At 39.4% G+C, this 23778-nt stretch overlaps 1 protein-coding gene across 1 annotated transcript in view; it reads left to right on the top strand.

The window, feature by feature from the left end:
• LOC120019396 (ryanodine receptor 3-like) overlaps positions 1-23778 on the top strand; it is a 146764-nt gene that overhangs the window by 73652 nt on the left and 49334 nt on the right. The window contains exons 14-20 of the mRNA XM_038962685.1: positions 2690-2825; positions 4450-4545; positions 5068-5186; positions 10589-10722; positions 11429-11510; positions 11830-11989; positions 13878-14070. Coding sequence (XP_038818613.1) covers positions 2690-2825; positions 4450-4545; positions 5068-5186; positions 10589-10722; positions 11429-11510; positions 11830-11989; positions 13878-14070 — 920 coding nt within the window. The remainder of the gene's footprint in view (positions 1-2689; positions 2826-4449; positions 4546-5067; positions 5187-10588; positions 10723-11428; positions 11511-11829; positions 11990-13877; positions 14071-23778) is intronic.

Here is a 23778-nt window from a genome sequence, read left to right as displayed (position 1 = left end):
ATATCCAAAACAATTACTAGCATTGTTAAAAATTGTTAAAAATGTAAATATGTTGTAGACAAAATAATGCAAAGGGCTGTCTGGTAGCCTCAATAAATAGACAAAGTTGTCTTGTTTCTATCAGCACAAAGCATAGGTATTCGATTTTGAGCATCAATGTTTTCACATCCCAGATCTCAGAATTGTTTTGTAGCGAATTCTCCTTTCATAACCCATTAGGGTTCTCACCTTAAAGGTACAGTACCTAAAGTACAGAGTATCACAATCCTGATAGAACCTTATGGCTCTGAAATGTCAATCTGGATTCAGCCATAACCCACTGGGCACACACTTGTTGAATCAACGTTGTTCCCACGTCATTTCAATGAAATTACTTGGAACCAATGTGGAATAGACATTGAATTGACATCTGTGCCCAGTGTGAAGGCTCTATCTGACACTACTGGATTGGACATGTTCAGAAGTGTTTATGTTTAATAAGACTGTAGCTATTTGAATACATAAATGATAGAATGACACTATTTTACCGAGATAGAGTCAGAACACCATCAGCAAATACATTAAGACATTAAATACGTTAAGACATTAAATACATGAAATACATTAAGACGTTAAATACATGAAATACATTAAGACATTAAATACATTAAATACATTAAGACATTAAATACATCAAATACGTTAAGACATTAAATACATCAAATACATTAAGAGGTTAAATACATGAAATAGATTAAGATGTTAAATACATCAAATACATTAAGGCATTAAATACATTAAGACATTAAATACATCAAACACGTTAAGACATTAAATACATCAAATACATTAAATACATGAAATACATTAAGAGGTTAAATACATCAAATACATTAAGACATTAAATACATCAAATACATTAAGACATTAAATACATCAAACACGTTAAGACATTAAATACATCAAATACATTAAGACGTTAAATACATCAAATACATTAAGACATTAAATACATTAAATACATTAAATACATTAAGACATTAAATACATCAAATACATTAAGACATTAAATACATCAAATACGTTAAGACATTAAATACATCAAATACATTAAGAGGTTAAATACATGAAATAGATTAAGATGTTAAATACATCAAATACATTAAGACATTAAATACATTAAGACATTAAATACATCAAACACGTTAAGACATTAAATACATCAAATACATTAAATACATGAAATACATTAAGAGGTTAAATACATCAAATACATTAAGACATTAAATACATCAAATACATTAAGACATTAAATACATCAAACACGTTAAGACATTAAATACATCAAATACATTAAGACATTAAATACATGAAATACATTAAGACATTAAATACATGAAATACATTAAGACATTAAATACATGAAATACATTAAGACGTTAAATACATCAAATACATTAAGACATGAAATACATGAAATACATGAAATACATCAAATACATCAAATACATTAAGACATTTATTATGATCGTCAGACGAATTACTGTCATCACTGAACGACGATATGACATCATTTACTGTCAGATTTCTGACTGTAGTTTTTTTTTTGCTTGTCTGCCACTATTGCTTGCTAGACTAGCCTAGACCCTATTTAGAGGGAGATGGCAAAGACATGTGTTTTGATTGGTCCATCTGTATTTGTTGAGGCTTGTGATTGGATTGCAGATGGTTCAAATGGGTTTATGCATATAGAACTGTGAAGTTTTTCATTTCTTTCACTTAAAATTTAAACTTTTTCAAAAATCTAACTTCACAGACATCTAAAGATCAGTTATATATAACTAACTCATTTTTCTTTACAAAAATGACAGAACCTTAGGTCAGACAAGGTCTCCATTTATTTAACCTTTATTTAACTAGGCAAGTCAGTTAAGAACAAAATATTATTTACAATGACGGCCTAGGAACAGTGGGTTAACTGCCTGTTCAAGGGCAGAATGACAGATTTGTACCTTGTCAGCTCAGGGATTTGAACTTGCAACCATTTCGGTTACTAGTCCAACGCTCTAACCACTAGGCTACCCTGCCACCCCATTTGTTGTTCTAGAAGTCATTGTATGTATATATTTTACTTGACTTGAGACTGAACTTGTAAAAACGTGTGATTCGACTTGACTTGCTCTTAGAATGTACTGTACGACTTGGACTTGAGTCGAGACTCGAACGATTCTACTTGGGACTCGACTTGAGACTCGTGACTTGAGATTTGCTTGTGACTTAAAAAATTGTGACTTGGTCCTACCTCTGCCTAAAATAGACTCCCACAAGATATGCGAATGTATCTCTTTTCATGTAGGAAGTTCTAGGAATATGTATCACTGCGATTGACTCACATAATGACTAATTATGGTACACTATTCCCTATGTAGTGCACTACTTTTGACCAGGGCCCATAAAGCTCTGGTCAAAAGTAGCCATTATGGATGTAACCCTTGTATTAGAGCGTTGAGCCAGTAACTGAAAGGTTGCTGGATTGAGTCCCTGAGCTGACAAGGTAAGAATCTATCGTTCTACCCCTGAACAAGGCACTGTTCCTAGGCCGTCATTGTAAATAAGAATTTGTTCTTAATTCTTAACTGACTTGCCTTGTTAAATAAAGGTTAAATAAATTAAAATAATTACCCGCCTGGTGTTTGTGTGTGTCTTTCAGGGCATGCTGGCCCTGCTGGTGATGTGCATCGACCGTCTCAACCTATACAACAGCGCTGCTCACTTTGGAGAGCATGCTGGGGAAGAGGCTGGGGCGGCATGGAAGAACATCCTCAACCTACTCTACCAATTACTGGGTAAGAGAGATGGATCTTAGGGTTCTGTGTCAACTCTAAACACCTCTGTGCACACACACACACACACCTCCCTGAGCTCCATCTGAAGAGTGATATGACAGTTATTTTATTTACAGGGAGAGAAAAAGAGATGAGAGCGAAAGAAAGAGAGAAACAGAAACAGAGAGAGAGAGAAAGAGAGAGAGCGAGAGAGAGAGAGAGAGAGACAGAAACAGAGAGAGAGAGAAAGAGAGAGAGCGAGAGCGAGAGCGAGAGAGAGAGAGAGAGAGAGAGAGAGAGAGAGAGAGAGAGAGAGAGAGAGAGAGAGAGAGAGAGAGAGAGAGAGAGAGAGAGAGAGAGAGAGAGAGATGAAGCTTCATCACATAAATAAAATAGTGACCCGTTCTTAACACTTGTCCTGTCTGCCCTCTGTGCACTGTGATGTCATGATGCAGTGTCCAGGCAGCGAATGGATCCCAAATGGCACCCTTTCCCCTATATAGTGCACTAGTTTTGACCACAGCGCATAGGGCTCTGGTCAAAAGTAGTGCACTATATAGTGAATAGGGTGCCATTTTGGACACACATACAAGGAGGCTGTTAACACCAGTCAGATAAATGTTCAAAACCCTTTATTTACAAATTGTCAGTTACAAATGTTTTATCACTGATCTCGGGCCTTGAGGTGTCATACTTCTATCTCGTGGTCAGAGGAGGAGAGGAGGTATCTGCTGTGATAAAGACCCCGTGTCTAGTATAGTATAGGATAGCATCGGTCTATATAGAGCCTGGAGGTGTTGTTGTTCGCCTTTTGTTGTGATGATGTCATAGAGGCAGAAACAGGTCCATCATTTTAACGAGTTCCCCTTAGTTCAGCTTGACCGCACTCGTATTCAAATCCTACACACACGCACGCACGCACACACACACACACACTCACGCGCACGCGCACACACACACACACACACACACACACACACACACACACACACACACACACACACACACACACACACACACACACACACACACACACACACACACACACACATATCCCCTTGCACGCAGGCACACACACCTCAGTGAAAACAGCCCAGACTTCCTCTCGCTAAACCAACACAGGGGTCACCCTGAAGGATGCCAGTGCAGTCTGAGCAGAGAGAGGAGAGAGAGAGGAGAGAGAGAGAAGAGAGAGGAGAGAGAGAGAAGAGAGAGGAGATAGAAGAGAGAAGAGAAGAGAGAGAGGAGAGATTGGAGAGAGAGAGGAGTGAGAGGATATAGGAGAGAGGAGAGAGAGTCAGACAGTGTTCTCTGTGAGTTTGTGTTGACTAATGGCTCTGCATTGAGGGGTATGAATTAGCTGACAGATTATGCTGTTAAACTATCCCAAAGGCATTATCATTCTGCTGTTCCTAAGGCTAATGCTGAGCGATGACTGGGTGAGGAGACAGCTAGATATCAAACATAGACAAGAGGTCTAAACATAGACGGAGAAATTACATTTTCTTGTCAGCCTCTGCCTCTCTCTCACCCTCTCGCCCCTCTGCAATGTCTGCATCACTCTTTCATCCCTTTCAATCCCTTCTACTCACCCCTCTTTCCCTCACTCTCCCCTCTATGTCCCTCCACTCACCTCTCTCTCCAGCCTCTCTGATCAAAGGGAACCGGAACAACTGTACCCAGTTCTCCAGGAACCTGGACTGGTTGGTCAGCAAGCTGGAGAGACTGGAGTCCTCATCAGGTACCCTACACAATACACAGAGAGTTCAAGAACTAAATATGTGTATTAGACCAATCAGATTTGATTTGGTCATAGAGAGTTCACATTTACATATTGGGTATGGAATTGTTTGTTTATGTAGTCAAATGCCTTGTATTATTAGCTAGCTAATTGTATGCTGTGTGTGTCTGGTGTAAGTAAACCTGAATGCTAATATGAGAGTCATTCTATAACTGTAAATAAAGTAGCTTTTCTTACAAGGTCTATAGCATAATCTCCCAGTAGTTTTAGCCTGTTTTTCCTCAGGTATCCTGGAGGTGCTCCACTGTATCCTGATAGAGTGTCCTGATTCTATTCTGTTTTGTTCTACTTTACTCTACTGGAGGTATCCTGGAGGTGCTCCACTGTATCCTGATAGAGTGTCCTGATTCTATTCTGTTTTGTTCTACTTTACTCTACTGGAGGTATCCTGGAGGTGCTCCACTGTATCCTGATAGAGTGTCCTGATTCTATTCTGTTTAATTCTACTTTACTCTACTGGAGGTATCCTGGAGGTGCTCCACTGTATCCTGATAGAGTCTCCAGAGGCTCTGAACATCATCCAGAAAGGACACATCAAGTCCATCATCTCCCTGCTCTACAAACACGGACGCAACCACAAGGTCAGCAACAACAACACATTACTGAGGTTCTAATACACTCATTCTGAAGGTTCCGATACACTCATTCTGAAGGTTCTAATACACTCATTCTGTAGGTTCTAATACACTCATTCTGACGTTTATAATACACTCATTCTGAAGGTTCTAATACACTCATTCTGAAGGTTCTAATACACTCATTCTGAAGGTTCTAATACACTCATTCTGAAGGTTCTAATACACTCATTCTGAAGGTTCTAATACACGCATTCTGAAGGTTCTAATACACTCATTCTGAAGGTTCTAATACACTCATTCTGAAGGTTCTAATACACTCATTCTGACGTTTCTAATACACTCATTCTGAAGGTTCTAATACACTCATTCTGAAGGTTCTAATACACTCATTCTGAAGGTTCTAATACACTCATTCTGAAGGTTCTAATACACTCATTCTGAAGGTTCTAATACACTCATTCTGAAGGTTCTAATACACTCATTCTGAAGGTTCTAAATGAAACTCAACAACAGCAGCATGTACACATAATACCTGCAGAATGACAATATCATGCTGTAAACAATGCTAGTGTAATGCTTTCTGAGAGAGAGGCAAGCATGAGCCAAACATCTTCAGTATGAGCAGCAGTGCTTTGGGCTTTCATCCCTATAACCAGAGGAGATGGTTAACCCAGAGGAGATGGTTAACCGGAGGAGATGGTTAACCCGGAGGAGATGGTTAACCCGGAGGAGATAGTTAACCCAGAGGAGATAGTTAACCCGGAGGAGATGGTTAACCCGGAGGAGATGGTTAACCCGGAGGAGATGGTTAACCCGGAGGAGATGGTTAACCCGGAGGAGAGAGTTAACCCGGAGGAGATAGTTAACCCAGAGGAGATGGTTAACCCAGAGGAGATGGTTAACCCAGAGGAGAGAGTTAACCCGGAGGAGAGAGTTAACCCGGAGGAGAGAGTTAACCCGGAGGAGATAGTTAACCCGGAGGAGAGAGTTAACCCGGAGGAGAGAGTTAACCCGGAGGAGATAGTTAACCCGGAGGAGAGAGTTAACCCGGAGGAGATGGTTAACCCGGAGGAGATGGTTAACCCGGAGGAGATGGTTAACTCGGAGGAGAGAGTTAACCCGGAGGAGATGGTTAACCCGGAGGAGAGAGTTAACCCGGAGGAGAGAGTTAACCCGGAGGAGATAGTTAACATGTCATGGCTTAGACAGAGGTTAAACAGTACTACCAATTCATAAAACTTCTAAACATGTCAAATTTAACCTGGAAAGTGATTGTCCCCCCTCAAAATAATGCAACACCCAGACAATGTACAGTTGTGGCCAAAAGTTTTGAGAATTACAAAAATATTAATTTCCACAAAGTTTGCTGCTTCAGTGTCTTTAGATATTTTTGTCAGATGTTACTATGGAATACTGAAGTATAATTACAAGCATTTCATAAGTGTCAAAGGCTTTTATTGACAATTACATGAAGTTGATGCAAAGAGTCAATATTTGCAGTGTTGACCCTTCTTTTTCAAGACCTCTGCAATCCGCCCTGGCATGCTGTCAATTAACTTCTGGGCCACATCCTGACTGATGGCAGCCCATTCTTGCATAATCAATGCTTGGAGTTTGTCAGAACTTGTGGGTTTTTGTTTGTCCACCCACCTCTGAGGATTGACAACAAGTTCTCAATGGGATTAAGGTCTGGGGAGTTTCCTGGCCATGGACACAAAATATCGATGTTTTGTTCCCCGAGCCACTTAGTTATCACTTTTGCCTTATGGCAAGGTGCTCCATCATGCTGGAAAATGAATTGTTCATCACCAAACTGTCCCTTTCATGGTTGGGAGTAGTTGCTCTCGGAGGATGTGTTGGTACCATTCTTTATTCACGGCTGTGTTCTTAGGCAATATTGTGAGTGAGCCCACTCCCTTGGCTGAGAATCAAGCCCACACATGAATGGTCTCAGGATGCTTTACTGTTGGCATGACACAGGACTGATGGTAGCGTTCACCTTGTCTTCTCCGGACAAGCTTTTCTCCGGATGCCCCAAACAATCGGAAAGGGGATTCATCAGAGAAAATGACTTTACCCCAGTACCCAGCAGTCCAATCCCTGTATCTTTTGCAGAATATCAGTCTGTCCCTGATGTTTTTCCTGGAGAGAAGTGACTTCTTTGCTGCCCTTCTTGACACCAGCCCATTCTCCAAAAGTCTTTGCCTCAATGTGCGTGCAGATGCACTCCCACCTGCCTGCTGCCATTCCTGAGCAAGCTCTGTACTGGTGGTGCCCCGATCCCGCAGCTGAATCAACTTTAGGAGACGGTCCTGGCGCTTGCTGGACTTTCTTGGGCGCCCTGAAGCCTTCTTCACAACAATTTAACCGCTCTCCTTGAAGTTCTTGATGATCCGATAAATGGTTGATTTAGGTGCAATCTTACTGGCAGCAATATCCTTGCCTGTGAAGCCCTTTTTGTGCAAAGCAATGATGACAGCACGTGTTTCCTTGCAGGTAACCATGGTTGGCAGAGGAATAACAATGATTCCAAGCACCACCCTCCTTTTGAAGCTTCCAGTCTGTAATTCGAACTCAATCAGCATGACAGAGTGAACTCCATCCTTGTCCTCGTCAACACTCACACCTGTGTTAACGAGAGAATCACTGACATGATGTCAGCTGGTCCTTTTGTGGCAGGGCTGAAATGCAGTGGAAATGTTTTTTTGGGGGATTGCCATCATACAAACTGAGGCAGCAGACTTTGTGAAAATGTATATTTTTGTCATTCTCAAAACTTTTGGCCACGACTGTATGTAAATCAGTGCCCAACAGTGTATGCAGATCTGTGGCTATCACAGCTGTCATGGTGGCGTTGACAAGAGCCTCATGCTGCATATCAACCTTCCTATTATGTGCTTTACATGCAGTGTTAACTAGCCCGACTGGGTTAACTGGGTAGTTGGGCATGCAACATGCAGAGCCAGAATGCGTCCCAAATCTCTCCCTATTCCCTCTGTAGTGCACTACTTTTGACCAGGTGCTATTTGGAGTGCAACCCCAATCCTGTAAACAGCAGGTGTTGATCCATACCATGACATGGCACAGCACAGGAATCCTTTAAGCTTTTAACAACCAATAAAGACATGGGCCATGCATGCCCCTCAATGGGTTATTAGCATAATTTACTTGGTTGCTAAGTGACGTGCTATTGTTACACAGAGACAAAACCGAAGGATCGTCGCCTTCTGTCTGTCCGTGTGAAGCTCTATTGAGGAGTGTGACACACATAGGACAGACAGAGCAATGTAAACATATGTTTCCCATGCCAATAAAGCCCTTTAAATTGAGAGAGAAAGAAAAAACGAGAGAGAGAGAGAGAACAAGAAAGTTAGAGAGATAGAGAGTTAGAGAGATAGAGAGAGAGAATTAGAGAGATAGAGATAGAGAGATAGAGAAAGAACTCCCGGGTGGTCACTTAAATCGTCTTCATCTTTTGAACTGATGCGCAGGCAGGGCACTTCTACACTGTAACTAGCTTCAATTCTGTTAATGTAACGCTCGTCCTCCTCCTCGTCTGAAGAGGAGCATGGATCGGACCAAAACGCAGCGTGGGTTGAACACATAATGATTTATTAAAGAAAGACGAACACAAAAAAACACTTGATAAACTACAAAACAATAAACGACGTTAACAGACCTGAACTTGTGAACATATAACATGAACGCACGAACAGGAAGGAACACACGAATGAAATAACGAAACGAACGAAAACAGTCCCAAACACTGACACAGGAACAATCACCCACAAACACTGACACAGGAACAATCACCCACAAACACTGACACAGGAACAATCACCCACAAACACTGACACAGGAACAATCACCCACAAACACTGACACAGGAACAATCACCCACAAACACTGACACAGGAACAATCACCCACAAACACTGACACAGGAACAATCACCCACAAACACTGACACAGGAACAATCACCCACAAACACTGACACAGGAACAATCACCCACAAACACTGACACAGGAACAATCACCCACAAACACTGACACAGGAACAATCACCCACAAACACTGACACAGGAACAATCACCCACAAACACTGACACAGGAATAATCACCCACAAACACTGACACAGGAACAATCACCCACAAACACTGACACAGGAACAATCACCCACAAACACTGACACAGGAACAATCACCCACAAACACTGACACAGGAACAATCACCCACAAACACTGACACAGGAACAATCACCCACAAACACTGACACAGGAACAATCACCCACAAACACTGACACAGGAACAATCACCCACAAACACTGACACAGGAACAATCACCCACAAAAACTGACACAGGAACAATCACCCACAAACACTGACACAGGAACAATCACCCACAAACACTGACACAGGAACAATCACCCATAAACACTGACACAGGAACAATCACCCACAAACACTGACACAGGAACAATGACCCACAAACACTGACACAGGAACAATGACCCACAAACACTGACACAGGAACAATCACCCACAAACACTGACACAGGAACAATCACCTGCCCCTGATTGAGAACCATATCAGGCTAATAACAATGAACCCAACATAGAAACACATAACATAGAATGCCCACCCAGCTCACGTCCTGACCAACTAAACAAAGACAAAACAAAGGAAATAAGGTCAGGAACGTGACAGTTAAGAAACAATAATGTTCATATTGACAGTTTTTGCTTTGATGGTGGATAAATAAGATGGTTTTCTCAGGCCGTTTACCATTGTAAAAAACTGTCAAGGATCCTGTCTGTGTAAATGGGCGTTTCCTCACTCGCTTGAGCATGCTTTTCCTGTGTGAGCCCGCCACTTCCTCCATAATATCTTGCTTTCTCTACCATCTCTGTTGGTAGTATGGTTAATAATGACTATGGCACAATAGCCAGCTAATAGGATGGTATGTATACTAGAAGGCCTAGTTGGACAAGGCTGAATATGCACATGATGGAATTTAGAGGTATCCTAAATATGAAGCATGGACTAAAATAGGAATAAGTTGACTGTGACTAAAACTAGACAAAAATTGTCCAGATTTTTAGTCGGCTGATAATAACTAAAACTAAGGATTAAATTACTAAAATGTGACTAATAATTAAAGCTATTTTAGACAAAGGACTAAAACAAAAAATGAATCTAAAACAGCTGCCAAAATGAAAACTTGGAAGGAATGAGGATAGTATAATCCATTTCTTATACGTCTCTCTTGTTCGCTGTCTCTCGATCTCCCTCGATCCTTATTTTCTTATTTCCATTTCCCCATCTCTCTTTCCCTCTCTTTCCATCTCTCTTTCTCTCTCTTTCTCTCTCTTTCCCTGTCTCTCTCCCTCCCTCGTTCCCTAGATCCTGGACGTCCTGTGCTCTCTGTGTGTGTGTAACGGGGTGGCAGTGAGAGCCAATCAGAACCTCATCTGTGATCACCTGCTTCCGAAGAGAGACCTGCTCCTCCAGACACGATTGGTCAATGACGTTCAGAGGTAACAGGAAGTAGGAAGTGCCCCATGGTAACCATGCGCCATAGAATTAGAACTACTACCATTCTAATTCTATGGTGTATTCAGTCTAATTCTATGGTGTAATCATTGTAATTCTATGGTGTTACCTGCAACATATCCTTGTTAACCCTATCAGTCCCGAGGCCCCAGCAAAAATGGCCCTTTCATTTATCTGACTTGTCCAGCCTTTATATTTAGTCTCACAATGAAGTGCTTTAGATAATATTTTATTGGGGGGGGGGGCACAACCAGTGCTACAAGTAGAACACATAGCAATTTGACATAAACAGTTGAATTCATGAGTTTTATTGACAGTACAGCAGGCTGTAGTTCAAACACAGTTTGTAGCCTAAATCATGCAGGCGCGATGGTGGGACTCATTGGGTTAATAAACAACATACATAAATGAATGTGCTCCCTAACAGCAGGCAATTAGCAAGTTGTTACTGGCTGGGTAATTACATAAGACATACATTCATTCTTGATTTACTACTGTACATGTAACTCAGTGTGATTTAATACAAACTCAACACAGCTTTTATGACTGCAATGTAAAAGAACATGGAATAGACATATGAATAATGTATAATTTATCTGTCTGTCTTTCTGTACTGCAGCGCACGTTACTTAAAGCCACAATCTCTGACTGTTTTCTCATCTCTCTGTCTTCATCTGGATCTGGATCCAGTATGAGACCTAACATCTTCCTAGGAGTGGCGGAGGGTTCTGCCCAGTATAAGAAGTGGTACTTTGAGTTGATGATCGACCAGGTGGACATGGGCTTTTCTTCACTTTCATCTATTTCATTGCTTATGTGTTTTGTTTATTGTGTAGGACAATTATTGACCATTTTTATTTTTTTAAATGTAAGTTCTACTTGCAATTCAGCTCTTTGCTACCACACGTATAATGCCTTTTCTCTCTCTCTCTCCCTCTCTTTCTCTCTCCCTCTCTTTCCCTCTCCCTCTCCCTCTCCCTCTCCCTCTCCCTCTCCCTCTCTCTCTCTCTCTCTCTCTCTCTCTCTCTCTCTCTCTCTCTCTCTCTCTCTCTCTCTCTCTCTCTCGCTCTCTCTCCCTCTCTCTCTCTCAGGTGGAACACTATGTGACCAGCGAGCCATCCCACCTGCGTGTGGGCTGGGCCTCCACTAAGGGTTATGCCCCCTACCCGGGGGGTGGAGAGGGATGGGGGGGCAACGGAGTGGGTGACGACCTTTACTCATACAGCTTTGACGGACTCTACCTGTGGTCAGGTAAGCTCTCTGGGGTTCTGCATGACTCTACCTGTGTTCAGGTAAGCTCTCTGGGGTTCTGCATGACTCTACCTGTGGTCAGGTAAGCTCTCTGGGGTTCTGCATGACTCTACCTGTGTTCAGGTAAGCTCTCTGAGGTTCTGACTCTACCTGTGGTCAGGTAAGCTCTCTGAGGTTCTGCATGACTCTACCTGTGGTCAGGTAAGCTCTCTGAGGTTCTGACTCTACCTGTGGTCAGGTAAGCTCTCTGAGGTTCTGCATGACTCTACCTGTGTTCAGGTAAGCTCTCTGAGGTTCTGACTCTACCTGTGGTCTGGTAAGCTCTCTGAGGTTCTGCATGACTCTACCTGTGGTCAGGTATGCTCTCTGAGGTTCTACCTGTCCTGATGTGACCCTGACAGTTCCTTCTCTGCCTTATAATGTAATTTGGGAGTTAAGTCCTGAAATGTGTGTTTTACAGTTTGGATTTGAATGTCAAGGGCAGAGAGACAAGTTGTAGCTTATATAACAGCACTCGTTGACTGCCCTCGTGATGTGAAATTCCGCTGCTATTTTGGGAGTTGGGCAGGGAAATCCTGAGGTCATCATTCTGTGGTCAAGAGCAAAGAAAAAATAACAGTACAATAAAATCTCACCCTCAACCAACCATCCCTCATCCGCCACCCTGCCCCCCGTCGACCAACCATCACTCATCCGCCACCCTGCCTCCCATTGACCAACCATCACTCATCCTCCACCCTGCCCCCCGTCGACCAACCATCCCTCATCCGGTTTCCCATTTTAGAGTGACCTTTTATTATCCCCAGCACAAGGTGCACCTGTGTAATGATCATGCTGTTTAATCAGCTTCTTGATATGTCACACCTATCAGGTGGATGGATTACCTTGGCAAAGGAGAAATACTCACTAACAGGGATGTAAACAAATTTGTGCACAAAATTGTAGAGAAATAAGCTTTTTGTGTGTATGGAACATTTCTGGGATCTTTTATTTCAGCTCATGAAACATGGGACTAATACTCTACATGTTGTGTTTATAGTTTTGTTCAATATATTATACACACTTTAATGCATACTTTTAAATTATATTATGTGAGCTAAACATGCACATACTGTATATATATTTTTAAATATTTAAAGAATTCCCTAAAGTATAGAGATTACTAATGTCCCCCTAATGTTACTATCCCCACTACAACAACAAAATACTTAAATACATTTTGTCCTGGAAACATTTAATTGAAATACTGTAGACTTCATTCATTCCTGGAGGACTGCTCCTTCTGGGGAGTACCAATATGGCCGACCGGTGACTTCAAAGCTTCTCAATGGCCAATAAATAGCTTCAGCACAGAGGGTTTGTATATATTATTGGTTTATATACATTCTACACCTTACACTTGCTCTGCTCCCCCTCTGAAGAGGCCCCAGACTGAGTCTGCCCTCCATGACATTGAAGGCGTGACTTCTCTTCTTTTCTCCTCTCCTCTCTTCTCCCCTCCTCTCTTCTCCCCTCCTCTCTTCTCCTCTCCTCTCTTCTCCCCTCCTCTCCTCTCCCCTCCTCTCTTCTCCTCTCCTCTCTTCTCCTCTCCTCTCTTCTCCTCTCTTCTCCCCTCCTCTCTTCTCCCCTCCTCTCTTCTCCTCTCCTCTCTTCTCCCCTCCTCTCTTCTCCCCTCCTCTCTTCTCCTCTCCTCTCTTCTCCCCTCCTCTCTTCTCCCCTCCTCTCTTCTCCTCTCCTCTCTTCTCCCCTCCTCTCTTCTCCCCTCCTCTCTTCTCCTCTCCTCTCTTCTCCCCTCCTCTCTTCTCCTCTCTTCTCTTCTCCCCTCCTCTCTTCTCCCCTCCTCTCCTCACCCTTTCCTCCCATCCACTCTTCCGTCTTCTCCTCCCAGGCCGTATCTCCCGGGCAGTAGCCTCGATCAACCAGCACCTGTTGAACAGTGATGACGTGGTGAGCTGTTGTCTGGACCTGGGCGCTCCCTCCATGTCCTTCAGGATCAATGGCCAGCCAGTACAGGGCATGTTTGAAGACTTCAACATCGACGGATTCTTCTTCCCTGTAGTCAGCTTCTCTGCGGGGGTCAAGTAAGGGGCCAGCACGCTCACACACACACACACACACACACACACACACACACACACACACACACACACACACACACACACACACACACACACACACACACATGCAGAGAAGCACACGCACAGACGCAGACACAGACACACACATGAACACACACACTCACAGCTTCTCTGCAGGGGTCAAGTAAGGGTCCAGCTAGGTTACGGTATTCATTTGTGAAGGGTCAGGAGAGGATAATTAGGAACTGTGATGAGAAGATGAGGAGGCTGGAGAGTGGGGATTGCATGTTGCTGGGACAGCATGAGACGAACACATAGTTTAGTTTAAGAAAATGGCTCTGTAATGGGATAATCAAGATGTTCTGAACCTGAATGGTTTAATAGACTCTAGAGGCTATAGCTCTATAGCTATATTTATATAGTTATATAGTTCTCTAGTTCTCTAGTTCTATAGCTCTCTAGTTCTATAGTTCTATAGTTATCTAGATCTACAGTTATCTAGTTTATATTTCTCTAGTTCTATAGTTCTATAGTTATCTAGATCTACAGTTATCTAGTTTATATTTCTCTAGTTCTATATTTATCTAGTTCTATATTTCTCTAGTTCTATAGTTCTCGAGTTCTCTTGTTCTATAGCTCTCTAGTTCTGTAGTTCTATAGTTATCTAGATCTACAGTTATCTAGTTTATATTTCTCTAGTTCTATAGTTCTATAGTTATCTAGATCTACAGTTATCTAGTTTATATTTCTCTAGTTCTATAGTTCTATAGTTATCTAGATCTACAGTTATCTAGTTTATATTTCTCTAGTTCTATATTTCTCTAGTTCTATATTGGTTCTATAGTTCTCTAGTTCTATAGTTCTATAGTTATCTAGATCTACAGTTATCTAGTTTATATTTCTATAGTTCTATAGCTCTATAGTTATCTAGATCTACAGTTATCTAGTTTATAGTTCTATAGTTCTATAGTTATCTAGATCTACAGTTATCTAGTTTATATTTCTCTAGTTCTATATTTCTCTAGTTCTATATTGGTTCTATAGTTCTCTAGTTCTCTAGTTCTATAGCTCTATAGTTATCTAGATCTACAGTTATCTAGTTTATATTTCTCTAGTTCTATATTCCTCTAGTTCTATATTTCTCTAGTTCTATATAGTTCTCTAGTTCTATAGCTCTCTAGTTCTATAGTTCTATAGTTATCTAGATCTACAGGTATCTAGTTTATATTTCTCTAGTTCTATATTTCTCTAGTTCTATATTAGTTCTATAGTTCTCTAGTTCTCTTGTTCTATAGCTCTCTAGTTCTGTAGTTCTATAGTTATCTAGATCTACAGTTATCTAGTTTATATTTCTCTAGTTCTATAGCTCTATAGTTATCTAGATCTACAGTTATCTAGTTTATATTTCTCTAGTTCTATATTTCTCTAGTTCTATATTGGTTCTATAGTTCTCTAGTTCTCTAGCTCTATAGTTATCTAGATCTACAGTTATCTAGTTTATATTTCTCTAGTTCTATATTTCTCTAGTTCTATATTAGTTATATAGTTCTCTAGTTCTATAGCTCTATAGCTCGCTAGTTCTCTAGTTTGTAGTTCTGTAGTTCTACAGTTTTCTATCTACAGTTCCATAGTTCTCTAGGTCTATAGTTTTCTAGTTCTCTCGTTCTATAGTTCTGTAGTTCTATAGCTCTATAGCTCTATAGCTTTATAGTTCTCTAGGTCTATAGTTCTCTAGGTCTATAGTTCTATAGTTATCTAGTTATCTAGTTCTATAGTTCTATAGCTCTATAATTATTTAGTTCTACAGTTCTATAGCTCTATAGCGCAATAATTCTGTAGTTCCCTAGTTCTATTGTTCCATAGCTCTAGAATTCTATAGTTATCTAGTTCTAAAGTTCTCTAGTTCTATAGTTCTCTAGTTCTCTAGTTCTCTAGTTCTATAGTTCTCTAGTTCTCTAGTTCTATTGTTCTCTAGTTCTATAGTTATCTATACAGCTATAGAACTAGAGAACTATAGATTTATATAACTATAGAACTAGATAACTATAGAACTACATAACTATATAACTATAGATATGTAGTTCTCTAGATCTCTAGTTCTCTAGTTCTATAGTTATCTTGTTATCCAGTTCTATAATTCAATATTTCTGTAGTTCTGTAGTTCTCTAGTTCTGTAGTTCTCTAGTTCTGTAGTTCTATAATTCTCTAGTTCTATAGTTCTACAGTTCTATAGATTAGCCTTGGGTATATGAATATTACACAATGCCATTTTGGCGAGTAATGGCTTTTATCAATTCAATTCAATTCAATTCAAGGGGCTTTATTGGCATGGGAAACATGTGTTAACATTGCCAAAGCAAGTGAGGTAGATATTATACAAAAGTGAAATAAACAATACAAATTAACAGTAAACATTACACATACAGAAGTTTCAAAACAATAAAGACATTACAAATGTTATATTATATATATACAGTGTTGTAACAATGTACAAATGGTTAAAGCACACAAGTTAAAATAAATAAGCATAAATATGGGTTGTATTTACAATGGTGTTTGTTCTTCACTGGTTGCCCTTTTCTTGTGGCAACAGGTCACAAATCTTGCTGCTGTGATGGCACACTGTGGAATTTCTCCCAGTAGATATGGGAGTTTATCAAAATTGGATTTGTTTTCAAACTCTTTTTTTTTTTTTTTTTTTTTTTTAGGGGTGGATCAGCTTAATATTGCGGAAAGAATGTTGCTTCCAATGTAATTGTCTGCATCATTTCCAATCCCCCATATTTTTTTGGGGTAAATATATATATCCATACACGCATGCATACATATATACATATATACATACACATACCTATATAGACATACATACTTTTTTAAAGAATATACCTTTATTATTATTCCCCGCAACCCTACCACCGCTCCCCCAATTGGAGTAAACTAATAAACACTTCTGCTTTTACCTTCAATTTATACATCTTATACCTATTTTACAGACACAGACTACTTTATAATAGTTCTCTCTTGTTTGTTCTTAGTCCTTCCTCTATTTCTGTTGTCCATCCAATTTTATTTCCACTTGTAACTGTGCTATTTCACAAAAGCTCCGCACCTATACACATTTCACAGATCCCGTATGCCCTACATTGTTTATCTTGTTATTAGTCCCATCCTTCAGTTCCACTCAACCCTTCCCATCTATCTTCCAACATCATCCATTTCGGATTTTTATTTGCCATATATTTTTCAACTGTGCTGTGATGCTTCACAAAAGATTTGAACCTTCCTATTCTCATAGCTTCTACAGATTGTAAATTAAAAATAAACATTTTTGCTAAAATAATTATTATATTATTGATTGATTGACTATGGCTTTTCAAATCCCCCAGTATTGCTATCTGTAGCGTTAGTTCTAGGCAAATGTTGCAATTCTTCAGCCATTCCTGGACCTGTGACCAAAAACGAGCTACATATGGACAATACCAAAATAAATGATCTAATGACTCTGCCTCCTCACAACAGAATCTGCAGAGCTGGGAAGATTGTATACCCCATATATATAACATTCTATTAGTTGCAAGAATTTTGTACAGTAATTTAAATTGAAAAATTCGAAGTTTTGAATCCGGCGTTGTTTTGCGTATCAATTCATAAACCATGTGCCATGGAATGGGTACATCGAAAATCTCTTCCCAACTATTTTGCAATTTATATGGCACAGCTGTCAGTTTTTTGGTCCTTAAATGAAATTGGTATATGTTTTTATTTATCACACTTTTCTTTAACCATTTATGTTCTTTAATACAGGGCCGACATACAAGTTCCTTACTTTTTTCCCCTTCTACTTGCCTCTTCCATTTTTGTGGTAATGCTGCAATTAATTGGTTGTAATTTTGGGTAGAGCAGACATTTCCATATGTCTGTGTTAGCTGCATGTGTGACATAACTCCACCAGTCCTATTTATGATATCATTCACAAAAATTATACCTTTTTTAAACATTTCTTCGATAAATACAGTTTTTTTATCAATTACTATATTTGAATTTAACCACAATATTTGTTGTACTATTTGTTCCGTCCTTTCAGGTGGATTAAACTGAAATTGCAACCAACTTTCTAAGGCTTGTTTAAAAAATAAGGATATTTTGGAGATTATTTCCTTTTCAAACAACCGAAAGTGAGCAGGTGTAATCTGAATAAAGGGAAAAAGGCCCTTCTTGAACATAGGATGAGACATTCGTACCAATTTACTAGAGAACCAGTTTGGATTTAAGTATAACTTTTGTATGACTGATGCCTTTAGTGAGAGGTCTAATGCTTTAATATTTAATAATTTCTGCCCTCCGAATTCATATTCGTTATATAAATAGGCCCTTTTAATTTTATCTGGCTTGCCGTTCCAAATAAAATGGAATATTTTTTGTTCATATAATTTAAAAAGCAGGTCACTAGGTGTAGGCAAAACCATAAGCAAATAGGTAAACTGTGATATGACTAAAGAGTTAATCAGGGTGATTTTTCCACAAATAGACAAGTATTTTCCTTTCCATGGTAGCAAGATCTTATCTATTTTTGCTAACTTTCTATAAAAATTTATTGGAGTGAGATCATTTCTTTCTTTTGGGATTTTTATACCGAGTATGTCCACATCTCCGTCAGACCATTTAATTGGTAAACTACATGGCAGTATAAAATGTGTATTTTTTAGTGATCCAATACGTAATATGGTACATTTATCATAATTTGGTTTTAATCCAGAGAGGATAGCAAAGGTATCTAGATCCTCTATGAGGCCGTGGAGAGACTCTAGTTGTGGTTTTAAAAGAAAACATGAATCATCAGCGTACAATGACACCTTAGTTTTTAAGCCACGGATTTCTAATCCATTAATATTAATGTTTGATCTAATTTTAACAGCTAACATTTCGATGGCAATAATAAATAGATATGCCGATAGTGGACAACCTTGTTTTACTCCTCTAGATAGTTTAAAACTTTCTGAGATGTAGCCATTATTTACTATTTTACACCTAGGGTTACTATACATAATTTTAACCCATTTTATAAGAGATTCCCCAAAATTGAAATATTCTAGGCATTTATATATAAACTCCAGTCGTACTTTATCAAAAGCCTTTTCAAAATCAGCTATGAAAACCAGACCTGGTGTCCCCGATATTTCATAGTGTTCTATTGTTTCCAGTACTTGCCTTATATTATCTCCAATGTATCGTCCATGTAAAAAACCTGTCTGATTAGGATGAATAATATCTGACAAAACTTTTTTGATTCTATGCGCCAAGCATTTTGCTAGGATTTTTGCATCACAACACTGAAGTGTAAGAGGTCTCCAATTTTTTAATTGGACTGGATCTTTATATATACCACTTGGGTCCTGTTTCAGTAATAACGATATCAGACCTTCTTGTTGCGTGTCTGATAATCTACCATTTATATAGGAGTGGTTAAAACAAGCTAATAATGGTCCTTTGAGTATATCAAAAAAAGTTTTGTATACTTCCACTGGTATGCCATCCAGCCCTGGAGTTTTCCCATCCTTAAAGGCCCCAATTGCATCAAGCAGTTCCTCCTCTGTAATTTGGCCTTCACATGAGTCTTTCTGTACAGATGTTAATTTTACATTATTAATAGGAAAAAAATCCATACAATTAGTTTCAGTTAGTGGAGATGGAGGAGCCTGAAACGAAAACATATTCTTAAAGTACTTTACTTCCTCTTTCAAAATATCATTTGGTGAATCATGCGTGACTCCATCATTTGTAACAAGTTTTAATACATTTTTTTTGGTAGCATTTCTATATTGAAGATTGAAAAAGAATTTGGTGCATTTTTCCCCATATTCCATCCAGTTCGCTTTATTTTTATAATATCTTCTTGCGACTACAGGGGGTGCTGTTCCGAATTAGCATTTTGTCGTCTCCAAATTAAACTGCCTAGTACTCAATTCTTGCTCGTACAATATGCATATTATTAATTCTATTGGATAGAAAACACTTTCTAGTTTCATACAAAGTTGGAATGATGTCTGTGGGTGACCCAGAACTCTTTCTACAGCGAAATCCATGACAGACAGTGAAAGGTCTGAGAGCGAAGCTCTGGTTTCAGATCAGTTTTTAAGGTCTCTGTCTATCCTATGGAACGACACGAACTGCACCCGCCTTCCCCTGGATGTCAGTAACCAATGAGAAGTGGAATGGGCCTTCTCCGTAGCTCTCAGAGGTTATAAAAGACCAAGGAGTGAGAGTAGCCCCCCTTTCGACGCTCGCCCTTACGCAGGAAGGGACCTCCGGATGCCATTTTCACAGGCTCGGTTATCAACTTGAAATGTATCCGTCTGTAATTTAATTCGATATAGGACTTAGAAACATCATAAGGTAGTTAATTTAAACCGTTTTATAGCAATTTATATCCGTTTAGTGCGATTTTGATGCATTTCTATGTGAAGCACCGGGCACATTTCGGGGTCCCGGTCGAACGTTAGCGGGCATTTAGACGGACAAAGGACATCTTTCGACCAAAAGAAGATTAAACCCAAGAAAGAATACATTGCCCAAGAATCTGATGGAAGAACAGCTCAAAGTAAGCAATATTTAATATGATAAATCGTTGTTCTGTCGAAATATTTTAAACGCATATTTCGCCATTTTGTTTGGTATAGCTTCACTTGGCGAACCCTGTATTGAAAAGTAAGGATAATTTTAAAAATGTAAGTCAGCGGTTGCATTAAGAACTAATTTGTCTTTCGATTCCTGTCAACTCTGTATTTTTTAGTCAAGTATATGATTAGCTTTGGATTAAACTAGATCACTCTGAAAGCTGACGTCCCTCATTTTGATGCTTGAGTTGTGACTATTTCCATTGTATAACCACGGTTTTGTATGGCTAAATATGCACCTTTTCGAACAAACTGTATATGTATGTTGTAAAATGATGTTACAGGAGTGTCATCGGAAGAATTCTGAGAAGGTTAGTGAAAAAATTAATATATTTTGGCGATGATAACGTTATAGCTCCCTTTGCCTTGAATTCATGCTCTACTAACGTTTGTACATGTGGTATGCTAACTTATCGATTTATTGTGTTTTCGCTGAAAAACGCTTAGAAAATCTGAAATATGGTCTGAAATCACAAGAACTGTGTCTTTCCATTGCTATGCTTTGTCTATTTTTATGAAATGTTTTATGATGAGTAAATTGGTCATACACGTTGCTCTATCTAGTAATTCTAGTCGATTTGTGATGGTCGGTGCAATTGTAAACTGTGATTTCTACCTGAAATATGCACTTTTTTCTAACAACACCTATCCTATACCATAAATATGTTATCAGACTGTCATCTGATGAGTTTTTTTCTTGGTTTGTTGCTATCAATATCTTAGTTTAGCCGAATTGGTGATAGCTAGTGGTGGAGAGAGAAAATGGTGGACAAAGAAAGATGGTGTATTTTGCTAACGTGGTTAGCTAATAGATTTACATATTGTGTCTTCCCTGTAAAACATTTTAAAAAACAGAAATGATGGGTTTATTCACAAGATCTGTATCTTTCATCTGGTGTCTTGGACTTGTGATTTAATGATATTTAGATGCTACTATTTACTTGTGAAGCTATGCTAGCGATGCTAATCAGTGTGGGGGGGGTGGGGGGTGATCCCGGATACGGGGTTGATACTCGTGAAAGGATATATTACACTGGATCTTTCTTGAATAAGTTCCTCCATTTCTTTTTGTTTTTCCTCTAACTTATTCTGTGCCTCTATGGTACCGTTTTATTGCTATCTAACTGTACTGTTAGTCCTTCAATTTCCTTTGTTAATATGGACTCTTTTGATCTAAATTCCCTTTGTTTTATAGATGAGTACTGAATTGCATGGCCTCTAAAGGCACACTTAAAAGTGTCCCATACAATAAGGGGATCTGCTGTACCTATGTTATGTCTGAAAAAGTCAGTTATAAAATCTTCTGTCCTAGTTCTAAACAATTTATCATCTAGTAGACTTTGATTAAATTTCCAATATCCTCGCCCACGTGGAAATTCTGTAAGAGAAATATATATGCCAATTATGTGATGATCCGACCGCATTCTGTCCCCTATCAACACTTTTTTAACTTTTGGTGCCAGAGAGAATGGTATAAGAAAGTAGTCAAGACGACTAGCTTGATTCAGCCTCCGCCATGTATATCTCACTAAATCAGGGTATTTAAGTCTCCATATATCCACTAATTCCAATATATCCATGACATTCATGATTTCCTTAAGTGCCTGAGGGTGATAGTTTGTAGTGTGATTTCCTTTCCGGTCTATAGAGGTATTTAAGACCGTATTAAAATCTCCCACTATAATAATAGAGTCTAGTGTTGCTTGTAGAGTTGATAAATTCTTATATATATTTTCAAAGAAGCTTGGATCATCATTATTCGGACCGTATAGGTTAACAAGCCATATTTGTTTATTGTCCAATAACATATTTAAAATAATCCATCTACCTTGAGGATCTGTTTGGACAATTTGCACATTTGGATCAAAATTATTGTTAATTAAAACCATCACCCCTTTTGAATTTCTTTGCCCATGGGAGAAATATATTTTGCCCCCCCAGTTCTTTTTCCACAAAACTTCATCTAAAACTGTTGAATGGGTTTCCTGTAAACAATAGATATTATAATCCTTCTCTTTTAGCCAGGTAAATACTGATCGTCTTTTCTTATTATCTGCTAAGCCATTACAATTGTAACTGGCTATACTTATTTCACCACTTACCATAATGAGACACACCTTTCATTCTTTTAATCAGAATATATTTTTGTAAACGTACTATTAAAAAGTAACATAATGATTGAGTGTCTATATAGTTGTACCATGATATTTGCATTTCTACTAAGTAAACCTCCAATTGGTCCCTACTATTCCACCCGCTAAAAGGCCTCATCTCGAGATGGCTTGTCATCCCAATGCCCGGCAGACCACCCTCGACCCCCTGTATCCCATAGCCCTGAACCGACTGGGATCCATTCTTTGAAAAGAGCATACAGTGCCATTTACCGAATTGAAGAAGATCAATTGCCATATGCATTTCCATTGCCCTCACCTCGATTTGTATTATATATATCTGTGGATCATCCTCTATTGTCCCTAACATCTTTTACTTCTTCCTTCGCAACAGTTGTGGGATACACACATACACCCACACACACTCAGCCCTTACCCCCACACAACCATAAGCTCACTTTCTCAACAATTGCACCATCCCAGAGCCCAACTCAAGATGGGTCATGATTTACAAATGCACTTGCAGTTGCAGCTGCATGAGAAGGCCTGCAAGACCGCACAAAAAATTAGCAAAAATTGAGAGATTTATTTACCATTGTCATATCCTAGATAATGGAGGTCAAATGTACACCTTATTCCTGAAACACCCACAATACGGCCACCCGTCATGACCATGTCCCCACGCATCTCCATGCAGTCCGACTTTGATTTTGTGCCGCCAGGGCCACAATAATATACCCCCTCTCTGAATGTCCGAGTGTGACCCCCTCCCCATGGGTTACTGCAGCTAGTGTTGCCAGCACTGCCACTGCCTGGGTGGGGGCACCCCACCGGAATCCCCACCGGCTAGGTACAAGGTCGTCAAGGTTCTCATTAGCAGCTTTGAGAATTTCCTTGTATATTATGCTCTCCCTTTATGGGGCTTT

Source organism: Salvelinus namaycush, chromosome 24 (assembly GCF_016432855.1).
Source record: "Salvelinus namaycush isolate Seneca chromosome 24, SaNama_1.0, whole genome shotgun sequence".
Classification (NCBI taxonomy): Eukaryota; Metazoa; Chordata; class Actinopteri; order Salmoniformes; family Salmonidae; genus Salvelinus; species Salvelinus namaycush.
The sequence above is the reverse complement of the archived record's forward strand: the minus strand, read 5'-3'. Positions and strand labels throughout refer to the sequence as shown.